Genomic DNA, 12242 nt, shown 5'->3' on the forward strand with positions numbered 1-12242 from the left:
TTTGAACAGTGTATTTATAGAGTACTTAAACACATATGAAGATATAGCGCAAGTAAATATAAATGAGTGACAAATCTCATCAGATATATTGCTACTTTTGGCTCTTTGGTTTGATCAATAATGTACTTTATGTGGTAATACTTTCAGCAGCTGTTGATATCGTGGGTCCTACCTTGCCTAAATCTCTAGTATTGCTAGCAGATATATTCCCATCACTCGCCATTAAATTGTGTTCCCCATTCTTTATTGATAGAATCAAGTACAGCTATAGAATATGGTCTTTGATCACGATGAGTTGCTTAGGAATGTTCTTAGTTTCTTTTAAAAACTTGTTTGTTTGTCTTTTAGGAATATCTTTCGCATCTATATCTTCCGGATTTGGAGAAGTGACATTCCTACAGCTAACACACTATTACAAACAAATTTCTTTGAATGGATGGTCGTCAGGTACTGGTGGTGCAGGAATCATTGGCGGAGCATCTTATATGTTCTTAACTTCAATCTTTAAAGTTCCAGTGAAGCTAACTTTACTAGTATTTAGTCTCCTTCCATTTGCATTTTTGTTTTATTTTAAATTAGAATCCAATGATACCAACCTGACTTACCAAAGTCTTCAACAAATTGACGAAGCAGAGGATGACCAGTTGGTGCCCTTTCCTGTCGCCTTTACACATACCAACGCTTCGCAATCCCTGTATTCTACAAGACAGCACATTTTGCAAACGGTCAAGAGACTTCGAAGATTGGTTTTTCCATACATGGTTCCATTGACCACCGTCTACTTATTCGAATATTTAATAAACCAAGCGGTAGCTCCGACCCTATTATTTCCGATTAATGGTGATGAAAGAAGTAAATCGATGCCATTTTTCTTCCATAAATACAGAGATATATACGTAACCTATGGAACGCTCTACCAATTAGGTGTCTTTATATCAAGATCCTTTGGACATCTTATGAGAATGAGGAGTTTATACATCTTAGCGTTTTTACAAGGTGTGAATTTGTGCATAACGGTACTGCAATCATGGTTTTATGTCACACATTCGCCCTGGGCGGTGATGATATTAATATTCTATGAGGGTTTTCTTGGTGGTGCGTCATATGTTAACACATTCTTAAATATTCTCGAACAAGAGGATCCTGATGAAACAGAGTTCGCCATGGGTGCTGTGTCCATCGCTGATTCCTTTGGCGTTTTTTTGGCTGCGTTACTTGGTTTGGGGCTAGAACCCAAACTTTGTAGGCATCAAATTGCCGATGACAGACCTTGGTGTAGGATGGAATAAAGTTTTGTTGTGATATTAAATAGGAGATTGAAATAAAGTGTTAGATGCTTTCTATATACTCATTCTAATGCCTGCTAATAACTCTTCGATAATTCGTTGATTTCTATCATTACTTTGAATGGTACTCAATATGCCAAAACACTGCAGTAATGTCAATTTATCTGTTTCTGTGACATTACTTTCTTCTTCTTGATTGAAAATGTAAAGTTGAAAACTTTTGCTGATACCATCGTTACTATTTACGAAGTTTTCATAACAAGGTAAGACTATTGAATCTCTAAAGCACATAAGCAAAAGAAACCCAATAGAATAATTACCATTAATGTGAGTCCGACTTTCATTGCCTGACTTTAAAACCGTAGAATTACCATCTTCTCTGATACTCTGATCCAACGGTAATAACACAGCGGCTAAATCATAATATACCTCTTGATAAAATATCCGCCATATAACGCCTAATCTTTTCAATGCGTTATTTATTGTGTCTTCATTAGAATAGTTAAAAACAATTTGGTTTTCTAAATTGTATAGGGAACTAACCAAAAATTCTTTCAAATCGCTGATAATTCTATTCATGCCGCTATGTGTGACTCTTGGATCTGTTTTTAAAATGCAATAGAATTCTAAAACTTCGTTAAAATTTTCTATTTTGGCCCTGAGTTTCCATATTCTTTGAGTTCTGAATAATTCTGCTACGTTACTACAAAATATATTCCAAATATTATTTGTTAGGGTTGTCAGTTCTTGGGAGTTGAAGTGTTTATAGTTAGCTTCCAGAGATGGTAAATTTCTTAAAAGGTCGTGTAACATTGAGACCGGATTCGGTGAGGCAGGATCAGTTCCAGAAAGCGGATCCTCAACGATTGTGTTGGGATTGACACCAGATGGATTAACATTCAATGAGTACACAGAAGTTCCTGAGTCCACAAGTTGCCCCGCATTAGTATGAATAAATTGTGACGGAGATTTATGTCTTCCGTAAGAGGAATGCAGAAATTTACTCAAGGAATTTGGAATTGCAGGCTCGATAGCATCTTGACCAATGTGCCTGTGGCTTTTATTTTGGAAAAAGTTCTTAATCACGTTTCGAAATGAATGTGAACTATTATGTAAGGTGCTTGAATCTGTCAAAAAGGAGGCAGGATCCGATGAAATGGTCGTATGTGCTCTGTTTCTCCTATTAAAAAAGCCAGAAGCCTTTCCTTTCATATACCTGCCGGAGGGCGTGGAGTGTAAACTTTTCTGAGTAATGGATATTGCATCAGAAGATAACTTTTTAGATAGATTGTTCGAGCACTCCACCGTGTCAACGCTATGAGATTCCCCTATCTGAGAAGAACCAGATTTAGATGTTGCAGCTGAGGCATTGTCATTGCTCCTCAAGGAATGATTTGAGGCCACACTGACCTTCGATCGAGGATGATCTACTGTATGGAATATGGATTGGAAGCCAACGTTAGAAACACTAGGGCTAATGGGGTTCCTCGAGCCCTTCAAATTCTTGATGGAATAAACGTCATCATTTGATGTGTCTACAAGAGTTTGCCGGCTAATCTCGCTTGTAGTCTGAAAATTTTTTACTGGGGCTGTGGCTAATTGCACATTAAGGTATTGTTCGCTATTGACAGGGCGTTGTGTCGTAGTAGATGTTCTTTCTCGAAGGAGTATATCTTCTGCTGTCATAATGAAAGAACTTTATTTCTACAGAGGTCAATTGGCGTTTCTGTCACCTAGATCTTTTCATTTGGTTATTCCCTCTATAAATTTACTCATCGGTCAATTTTTCTAACATTATGCACCTTTGTCACCGGCCCTTAGAAGAGGTGAAGATGATTCGTGAACATTGGTGATAAGCGAGAATATTTTCTATAAATTTGTAAAGTAAAAATAAATTACGTGCTATTTAGTTTGCAATGTGTACTTATTGTTAGTATATGTATTTTTTGCATGCGGCGATGAAGGCCAGTAAAACCAACGCTCTTGCATGCTTACCTCTTTCATCAGCTGGTGATTTAAAAACCATTCCCAACAATATCAGTGACATATAAGAGAGCCACGACCCCGTTTTGGTACACTTAAATATGATTATCGTTAATATCATAGAAACTAGTTTGTAACAAACCTGGATTGTTCTATTTAAAGCAGAATACTTTTGGAGGTTTTGGGTTGATACGGTGCTCAAATTTTCCTCTGGTGCTGGTAATGATAAAGTAACGTTGTCTCCGTCAATATAATCATCAGTAAAACTGTTGGTATTCTCATTCACTTCCGAGATTGTACTGAAGTTCAAAGTGCTATCCACATTTTCTTTCCAGAATTTTTTGCCGGGTTTGGAATTTATTAGCATTTCATCTAACGTCTCCTCCACTGTCTTCGCTGTGGGTCTAGCATCATTATTTGGTTGTAAAAGAGCGTCCATTAGGTGAAATATTCTACGGTCTATTGGTTTCAATTTCATCGCTTGATGCTTTTCAATCATACCTTCAGTGTCGAACCTAAAATTTTTGATGCGTACCTTCAAATCAACTATATCCAACTGTGGTTCAAAGGGCAATTCACCGAAGACAATAAAATAGCAAATCATTCCTAGAGAATACATATCGGAAGCAAAGGTGTATTCATTGTATGTGTGACTCGATCTTGAAGGCAACGTAGAAGAAGAAACTGGTCTCCCCTGGATAATAAGGTCTGGTGCTGTAAACTCTAATGTTCCTGTGCAACCAGTACCCAATCTGGACTCTCCTTCCAACTGACTTTCCCCCAAATCGCCAATAACAATTGATGGGAAAAACTCATCTGAATTGTGTTCCCTGTCGTATACGTTGTCATTCTCATTGTCACTTTTAAATGGAGTCAATAATAAACAGTTGGATGGTTTCAAGTCCCTATGTATTAGGCCAATACTGTGCAGTTCGTGTAAACCTCTTGCAATATCCCTTATAATGGATACGAGCTGTTCCGTAGATAGGCCAACTTCTCCTGATTTACCGTGATTTTTCTTGCGAGTTCTAAATTTTTTTTTCCTCTCTTCAGGTGATTCGGTATCTGAGAACCTATTGAACACTTTTCTTAGAATACAGTCTTCTAAATTGCCGCCACTGCAATACTGTTGTAAAATGAAAATACAAGGAACTTCTTCTTGTGAATCCGATTGGCTCCCATCAATGGATCTGACAAATCCAACCGAAGAATCCATTTCGAGCCACACATGATTATACGTAATCAAATTGGCACTTTTGTGAGTTAGCGAACTCAACGCTTTCACTTCCCGTATGCACTTATTAAACCATTCCATATCATTTCCAATAGGTATTTTTTTTAGTGCAAAAACACCTAATTCAGTATTACCAATTGTGTGTACAACTTTGTAAACAGAACCTCTTGCACCATTTCCCAGCAAAGACAATATTTTGAAAAATTTACGAAAGTATCCGGGGATAAACAAATCATCTGGAATAAAGTATTTGTTTTTGCTGAACTGTCCCTGCTTATTGTTACTATCGTTTTGTAGGGCGTAGTGCCGATGATTTCTTTCCAATGACTGAAAATATCTTCTTGAAAAGCTTGAATTGGCAAATTCAAATCCAAGTGGCACAGTGTTCTCTGGAATACTGAGCCTACTGCTTTCTGATTCTACTCCAGCAGAGGCTCGACGATGAAGTTGTCTTCTGTTTATAATATCAGGGTTAATTTCCGTACCACATTGCGGGCACACATAGGAAGCAATAGGGCTTTTGTATTGATGAATCCCTGAAGGAAAGTCCAGTGCTGATAAAGATGCAGTCTGGTCTTCATTTAGTTCAGAGTCATTATTACTGTTGTCCTGTTGGAAAAATGATAAAGTTCCTGAGGTTGGATTAACAACCACCACTGATTTAGAATTAGGATCATCTAAAATCAGCGAACCTTCTTCATATGGTACTAAACTCATTTCTAAGTTCTACTTATGCTATCCCTCAAACTATATATCTAATAGTGTTTCTTCGGTTACCTAGTTGTCACTCATAGGATCTATATATACAATGTCCTTCCCCCCCACCCCCTTTTCTGAAACGTATACAAAAAATAAAGCTTGAAATACGTTATTACGTAAAAAAAGTGTACTGTAAAAGCTTACAAAAAAGAGTTTGCGAAAAATTATAAATAAAAAGTAGTCTAGGTAAAATATGAAATGTTTCTAATTATGCATTTATGTGATCCTGAAAACCGCCCTTCTTACGTTGGACCATGATGATCACATTTATAAATATGGTTTTCTTTCCAATGCGCATTTCACTTTCTGTGAGTTCAATTTTCCCAAATCGTCAAAGCTTTTGGAACAGTCAGAGCACTTGTATTTTTTCTGATGGGTCTTAATATGTTTGCTCAAATTTGACGATTCGTTGAATCTCTTACCACAAATCTTGCATTGTAAAGGTTTTTCACCAGTATGGGTTCTTATATGAATCTTCAAAGAACTTGAAATCGCGAATTTTTTATTACAAATGTGACATTTGTAAGGTTTTTCGCCAGAGTGTGTCCTGGTATGCTGAACTAAAGTTTCTTCGCTTGAAAAACACCTTTTACATGTCTTGCACTTATAAGGTTTGTATTTCGAATGCACTTTTAAATGACGGATTAATTTTTGTCTTTGGGGGAACGTACGATGGCAGTCATGCCACAAGCATTGGTATTCAGACTTACCCCGGGTTAAATGTACTGCTTCTAAATGGTCGTTTAATTCCTGAGCACTGGAAAATGACTTATTGCAACCATCCCATTGGCAAATCACCTGTTCCGGCTGCTTGATTGGCGGTATATTGGAAACATCATTTGCAGACGTCATATCAGGTGCTCCATCTGCTTTAGAAACTTCGTGTGTTTGTGGGTTGGGGCAATGTAGTAAGTGATGTTTTTCCTTTGATATACTACCAGGCAAAAATGAGTCTGGGTTGGCAAATTGAATATCAAAATTGATACCATGTTGACAATTAATATGGTTCACTATGGAACATGTATCATCTCCAAGGAAATCACAGTCCTCCCAATTACAAGCTAATGGTTCCATAGGGTGTTTGAAATCTTGAGAGACATGATCCTTCAAAAGATGTCTTTGTAGGTCAAATAGTGAGCTACAAGACTCAGGACATTCTTTCCATTTGCATTTTAAGTCATTGTTTTTCTCTTCTTTAAAACACCAGTTGAAATTTATAGTGCTTGTTGTCTGTATAGGAGGAGAGATGCTAGAAGGTAATGAGTCTTCCAAAGAGCTGAAATCAGTAGATTCTAGATCTTTTGTAGGCCAAGATCTACGATTTTTCTGATTCTGATGAGTGACTTTGGGTAGCGAAGGGGGCTCACTTTGATTTCTAAATCTTTCATAACTATACTCTCTTGAAATTAAGTCATTTAAATCGTTGTTAGTTAGATCGGCTGTTGTGTTCGCCGCGCTAATCCCTGAATTGTTCACAATATTGTTTCTATTTGGTTTGTGAGAATGAAACTGTATTCTATGGTGATGGTGTTGATGATCAGTTGAAGTTGCTCCAGCCGTATTGTTATTGCTTCCATTAAGATTATTTTTAGGGTTGCATCTATTAATGCTTGATAATAGAAGATTCATTGTTTGGTTACCGTTTTCATTATTTCCTGTGCTCGAACCATCGCAGCCGTTACCGGCATTATTGTGGTCGTGGTGGTTAATGTGTTTTCCAAACGGTACTTCATACAAAGAAGAAATATTGCATAAATCTTCCAAAATCTTCAAATCCATATCAGTATTTAAGATATGTTCGTGATAAGCATGATTTGTACCTTGCAAAGTGTTTGTAGGTTTTCGTAAAGATGAACATTTGGGTGGTAGTTGAGGTGGCTTTGACTCTAAATGCATATGCTTAGAACAAGGTTGATTATCAGTGCTCTCCTCACAAAATTTGCAGTATTTATGGAAAACGTCATCATTATTTGATGATTGATGATCTTGAACAAACTTGTGACCACTAGTCGCGCTCGTGCTAGCCGTGCATGGGGTGTCACAGGTCAAATCGCAATCAATCTCCGATAAGTGAGACATCAGCTGAGAAAAGCTATCTGGTACAGTATTATTGTGATTGTGAGAGTCGTGATTGGTACTATTACAGTACTGATCATGAAGGTTAAAATTTGGCATCAAGTGATCGTTCTTTACATCTGTGAATATTGCAACATCATTGCCGTTCTCAGATATGTCTTTCTTTGTCGGTTGATCAGATTCACCTTGTTTTATATTAGCCTCACTTTTGGGATGAGTTTCGTCACAACATATTTCCAAAATCTTGGGCGTACAATAACAATCATCGGATCCAGGTGGTGGGTTCGGTTTATTTTTCTTGGAAGAGGGCAGCAGTATCAGATCGTCGTTAAACCAAGAATCTTTTCTACGTGGTAGGTCGCTTTTAGAATTCTGTTGGGGACTTGTCGGATCAGAAGCTACCGAATGGAAATTGTTTGCAAAAGAATGATTATTAGAATTATACGTTGCAGTATCATTATATTTTGTTAATGACGGATTATTGTGATAATTCAAGAACTCGAAATGTTGGCAGTCGGTGTACTCCTTGCATTTCTCATTGACGTGGCAATCACCACCCATATCATGGCTAGCTCCAGATGCAAATGCGGAAGTAGCGGCATCAGCAACAGCTGCGGCTGCAGGTGTTGCCGAAGCACTACTGTCGTTCACAGGCGCGCTGTGGTGAAGGTGACCATGGATATAGGTCAGGTTGTTGTAGTTATGGATGTGCCCGTGGACAATGCCTTCTTTACCTATCGTCAGAGCATCAGGCTTGGCAGAAGCAGCAGTGGCCGCACTCGTGGCCATCGAGTCATCGCGCTTGGGGGAGTCCCTGGGAGTCAACGCATCCATTAGTTCCTATCCTTCTTCTATTTAAAAAACCGTAACACATAAAAAGTAAAAGTGTAATGCTTCCGTCTCGCCGCTGGCCTATATTCACAGTGACTGCAGTTGCATCTTATATTGCCAAGCACGTTTCATCATGACCTTTAGGGTAGATGACTGCTGTCAACTACTCCGTCTGCAGTGATATATAATCATGTTTTGGGCGTTTAAGGAAGGAGAATTATTTCCAACAGTTGAATAGGAAGATCCCTAGAGTAAATCGCAGGCAATCCAGTACTAAGAAACGGCGATGACAATGGAAAAAAATGGAGGTAATAGCAGCCGTGGTGGCCAAGTAGGCGGCAAGTCTGTGTGTGTTTACTGCGGGTCTTCATTTGGCGCTAAGGCGCTATACTCAGAAAGTGCAGAAGAATTAGGAGCCCTTTTCCATAAGCTGGGATGGAAATTGGTATACGGTGGAGGCACTACTGGTTTGATGGGCAAGATAGCAAGGTCTACGATGGGACCTGATTTAAGCGGACAGGTTCACGGTATCATTCCAAATGCACTTGTGTCTAAGGAAAGGACAGACGAGGATAAAGAAGATGTTAATAAAGCATTGTTGGAGTCTGTAGAAAATCATAAGGGCGCCACTCCTATTTCTGAAGAGTATGGGGAAACAACGATTGTACCAGATATGCATACGAGAAAAAGAATGATGGCAAATTTGAGTGACGCGTTTGTTGCTATGCCTGGTGGATACGGGACTTTTGAAGAAATCATGGAATGTATCACGTGGTCGCAACTGGGGATTCATAATAAACCAATTATCTTGTTCAATATCGATGGGTTCTATGACAAATTATTGGAGTTCCTCAAACACTCTATTCAAGAACGGTTCATCAGTGTGAAGAATGGTGAAATCATTCAAGTTGCCTCCACTCCGCAGGAAGTTGTTGATAAAATAGAGAAGTACGTCGTTCCAGAGGGCCGTTTCAATTTGAATTGGAGCGACGAAGGTCACGCTCACGAGGATTGTGCTAAATAATAGAAACGTAAGTCATGTATCTAGTTTAAACGATCTGTATAGATAATGTGGTGAAAAATCCAAATTTTTAGGAGCTGTCTTTCTAAGCCCGAAGGCTGGAAAAAATAGTACTGATGGCAAAGACATCATAGCTTTAAAGTCCATTGTTCTCAAAAGAAGCTCAATAGACCATGTCTTCTGAATCAGGAAAGCCTATTGCTAAGCCTATTAGGAAGCCTGGCTATACCAATCCGGCTTTAAAAGCCCTTGGTATACCCGCCTTGAGGCTGCCTTCTCGAAACTGGATGATCTTTTGGTCTGTGTTAACAGTATCCATCGGTGGCATAGCCTATGACAAATACAAGCAACGTCAGATTCTGAGCCATGCAACAGACTTGGTGAAGCCTTTGGCAGAGGAGTCCATGGAGGTAGACAAAGTGCCACGAAAGATCACTGTTTTTATTGCACCTCCTCCAAATGATTATCTGGAGAGTTCGTTGAAAGTTTGGAGACGATATGTTAAGCCTGTACTGTATTATGCAGGGTTGGACTATGAATTAGTTCAAGAGGATAGGCAAGGGATTATTAGAACTAATGTAGCCAACAGAATCAGAGAATTGAGAAAGGAAATATTGGCATCGACGGATGGGCAGCCAGTTAAAGAGCCTAACCAAACGGTAGCAAAACCAAGTGGTTCTTCAACCAGTAAAATTTCATCACTACTACCGTTCAATAAAATCATTCAAGATCCTGCTGAAGAAGATGACTCGTTTGATCCAGAAATCGGTAAAAAGTTCAAGGAGAACTTCGACTGGAGAAACGTTATAGGTATCTTCTATACAATGCCAAAACCGAAGCATATAATAAGTGAAGACGCCCTGACAAAGGACCCTATATTATCTGGTGGTGTTATTTGTTTAGGTAGAGGCGCCTATAAGGAGTACATTGCCGGTATTCACGAAGGCTTGCTTGGACCCATCGAGAAGACCGAAAAAACAGGATCCACTGAGCCTAAGATGACTGGGGTTGTAGAAGCAAATCAAATAGAATCAAAGGTAAGTGAATCCGGTGCTACGGAACTGGTGGATGCCGAGAAAGAGACTGCTTTGGAAGAGGCCAAAGTACAAGATGATCTAAAGGTTGATGAAGAAAACAGCTCAGAGGATTCGCAAAAATTTTTGAAGCCATTTATTTCTTCAGACCAATACCCTGACCTGCAAATCGCTTCGGAATTACAAACTCCAAATGGCGAATTCATAAGAAACCCCAATACAAATATCCCGCTTCTGATTAATCAGCCGTTATTGGTCATTCCAATACCTAACTTGATAGGTTTTACTACCATTCCAAGGAGAATACATCGTTTTTACCAGAAGCGTTTCTACGTAGAGGACGTGTGTTCAAGTGTAGTTAACTGTGTTCGACAAACCCGTATAAGACCGTTTGATATTGCAAAGGATATTGATTTGGCGAAGGACGAAGAAAAAGATTGGCCACAGAACTGGGTCAAACAGGGTAAAGAAAAGAACAGCGAATGGACCCAAGAATTAGTATGTGATCCTAGAATCACGAAGCATATGTTTGTTTACGAAAAACCACCCAAGGAAGAGCCAGAATCAGATATTTAATTGGATATATATTATGTTTTATCATCATGCACGATCGACGTTATGTCTGACATATACCAAACCCTTTTCGAAGATTTCCCTTTACTCATGTTGAAATAGTTTTTATATATGCACACATATACATATATATAAAATCTGTAAATATAATAAAATGTGTACATTGTAAAAGAATCCAAGCACAACTATTATTAGCATTATGAGTATTTTTTTCAAGCCGCCGATTGATATTGAGATCCTTTTCGATAATGAGGAATCTCGCAAACACGTAGACATTGCAACAAGATCAAGTAATTCCAGTTACAAATCAATGAAGGAAAGCTTGCCCGTCTATGAAGATGGCGAATCCCTTGGTGGAATTGTTACTTTGAGAGTTCGGGATAGTAAAAAGGTAGACCACTTGGGCATAAAAGTGTCCGTTATTGGATCCATTGATATGTTAAAATCTCATGGGAGCGGTAATTCATCTTCTAAAAAAGTTACCTCTAGCACATCATCTTCCTCTTCTAATGGTTCAGTAGATGTGCGGAAGAATTCAGTTGATCAATTTTTATGCCAAAGCTATGACCTCTGTCCTGCTGGTGAATTACAACATTCTCAAAGTTTCCCATTCCTATTCAGAGATTTGAGTAAAAGATACGAATCTTATAAAGGCAAAAATGTGGATGTAGCTTACTATGTTAAGGTAACAGTTATGAGGAAGTCCACAGACATCTCGAAAATAAAAAGATTTTGGGTCTATCTTTATAATAGTGTAACTACTGCGCCAAATACCCTTTCCGCAAATGAGACAAAGGCAACCACTAATGACATCGCTGGTGGTAACTATGCTGCAGATAATGCGAGTGACAACACGCAAACAAAGAGCACCCAGGGTGAGGCGGCAGACGTTAATCAAGTTTTGCCGATATCACATTCAAATAATGAGCCCAAGCCTGTTAGATTGGATATAGGTATAGAAAATTGCCTTCACATTGAGTTTGAATATGCCAAATCCCAGTACAGCTTAAAAGAAGTCATTGTGGGGCGTATATATTTCCTTTTAACGAGACTAAGGATAAAACATATGGAATTAAGCTTGATCACAAGAGAATCTTCCGGCCTACAAACTTCTAATGTAATGACAGATTCCACTGCTATCCGATACGAAATAATGGATGGGTCTTCAGTGAAAGGTGAAACCATACCCATAAGATTATTCTTGAGCGGCTATGACCTGACGCCCAATATGAGCTGCAACTACTTTAACGTCAAGAATTATTTGAGCTTGGTTATTATCGATGAAGATGGCAGAAGATATTTTAAACAATCAGAAATAACATTGTACAGGACCCGGTAGAAAAGCTCGACCTTAAATAAGGTGAAGATGTGGTTCTCTGTTCTTTCAACATCTCGATATTTAACTTTTCGTTTGGCATTATAGTGTTATACATAACAATATCTAG

The 12242-nt window shown here is 38.6% G+C and overlaps 7 protein-coding genes across 7 annotated transcripts; 4 read left to right on the forward strand and 3 right to left on the reverse strand.

Annotated features, from left to right (window-relative positions):
• Window positions 1–62: 62 nt before the first annotated feature.
• YHC3 (amino acid transporter YHC3) lies at window positions 63–1289 on the forward strand (the record flags this gene model as incomplete). The annotated part of the gene is made up of 1 exon (NM_001181492.1): window positions 63–1289. The coding sequence occupies one exon, from the start codon at window positions 63–65 to the stop codon at window positions 1287–1289; it is 1227 nt and encodes a 408-aa protein (NP_012476.1).
• Window positions 1290–1340: 51 nt separating this feature from the next.
• BIT61 (Bit61p) lies at window positions 1341–2972 on the reverse strand (the record flags this gene model as incomplete). The annotated part of the gene is made up of 1 exon (NM_001181491.1): window positions 1341–2972. One exon carries the CDS (start codon window positions 2970–2972, stop codon window positions 1341–1343), a length of 1632 nt encoding a protein of 543 aa, NP_012477.1.
• Window positions 2973–3216: 244 nt separating this feature from the next.
• IKS1 (protein kinase IKS1) lies at window positions 3217–5220 on the reverse strand (the record flags this gene model as incomplete). The annotated part of the gene is made up of 1 exon (NM_001181490.3): window positions 3217–5220. One exon carries the CDS (start codon window positions 5218–5220, stop codon window positions 3217–3219), a length of 2004 nt encoding a protein of 667 aa, NP_012478.3.
• A 309-nt stretch (window positions 5221–5529) lies between these two features.
• On the reverse strand, window positions 5530–8172 carry ZAP1 (Zap1p; the record flags this gene model as incomplete). The annotated part of the gene is made up of 1 exon (NM_001181489.1): window positions 5530–8172. One exon carries the CDS (start codon window positions 8170–8172, stop codon window positions 5530–5532), a length of 2643 nt encoding a protein of 880 aa, NP_012479.1.
• Window positions 8173–8455: 283 nt separating this feature from the next.
• LOG1 (Log1p) lies at window positions 8456–9193 on the forward strand (the record flags this gene model as incomplete). The annotated part of the gene is made up of 1 exon (NM_001181488.1): window positions 8456–9193. One exon carries the CDS (start codon window positions 8456–8458, stop codon window positions 9191–9193), a length of 738 nt encoding a protein of 245 aa, NP_012480.1.
• A 170-nt stretch (window positions 9194–9363) lies between these two features.
• On the forward strand, window positions 9364–10800 carry TIM54 (Tim22-complex subunit TIM54; the record flags this gene model as incomplete). The annotated part of the gene is made up of 1 exon (NM_001181487.3): window positions 9364–10800. One exon carries the CDS (start codon window positions 9364–9366, stop codon window positions 10798–10800), a length of 1437 nt encoding a protein of 478 aa, NP_012481.3.
• A 196-nt stretch (window positions 10801–10996) lies between these two features.
• PEP8 (retromer subunit PEP8) lies at window positions 10997–12136 on the forward strand (the record flags this gene model as incomplete). Its single annotated transcript, NM_001181486.1, has 1 exon — window positions 10997–12136. The coding sequence occupies one exon, from the start codon at window positions 10997–10999 to the stop codon at window positions 12134–12136; it is 1140 nt and encodes a 379-aa protein (NP_012482.1).
• Between the last annotated feature and the right edge of the window lie 106 nt (window positions 12137–12242).

The sequence above is a fragment of the Saccharomyces cerevisiae genome, chromosome X (assembly GCF_000146045.2).
Source record: "Saccharomyces cerevisiae S288C chromosome X, complete sequence".
Classification (NCBI taxonomy): domain Eukaryota; kingdom Fungi; phylum Ascomycota; class Saccharomycetes; order Saccharomycetales; family Saccharomycetaceae; genus Saccharomyces; species Saccharomyces cerevisiae.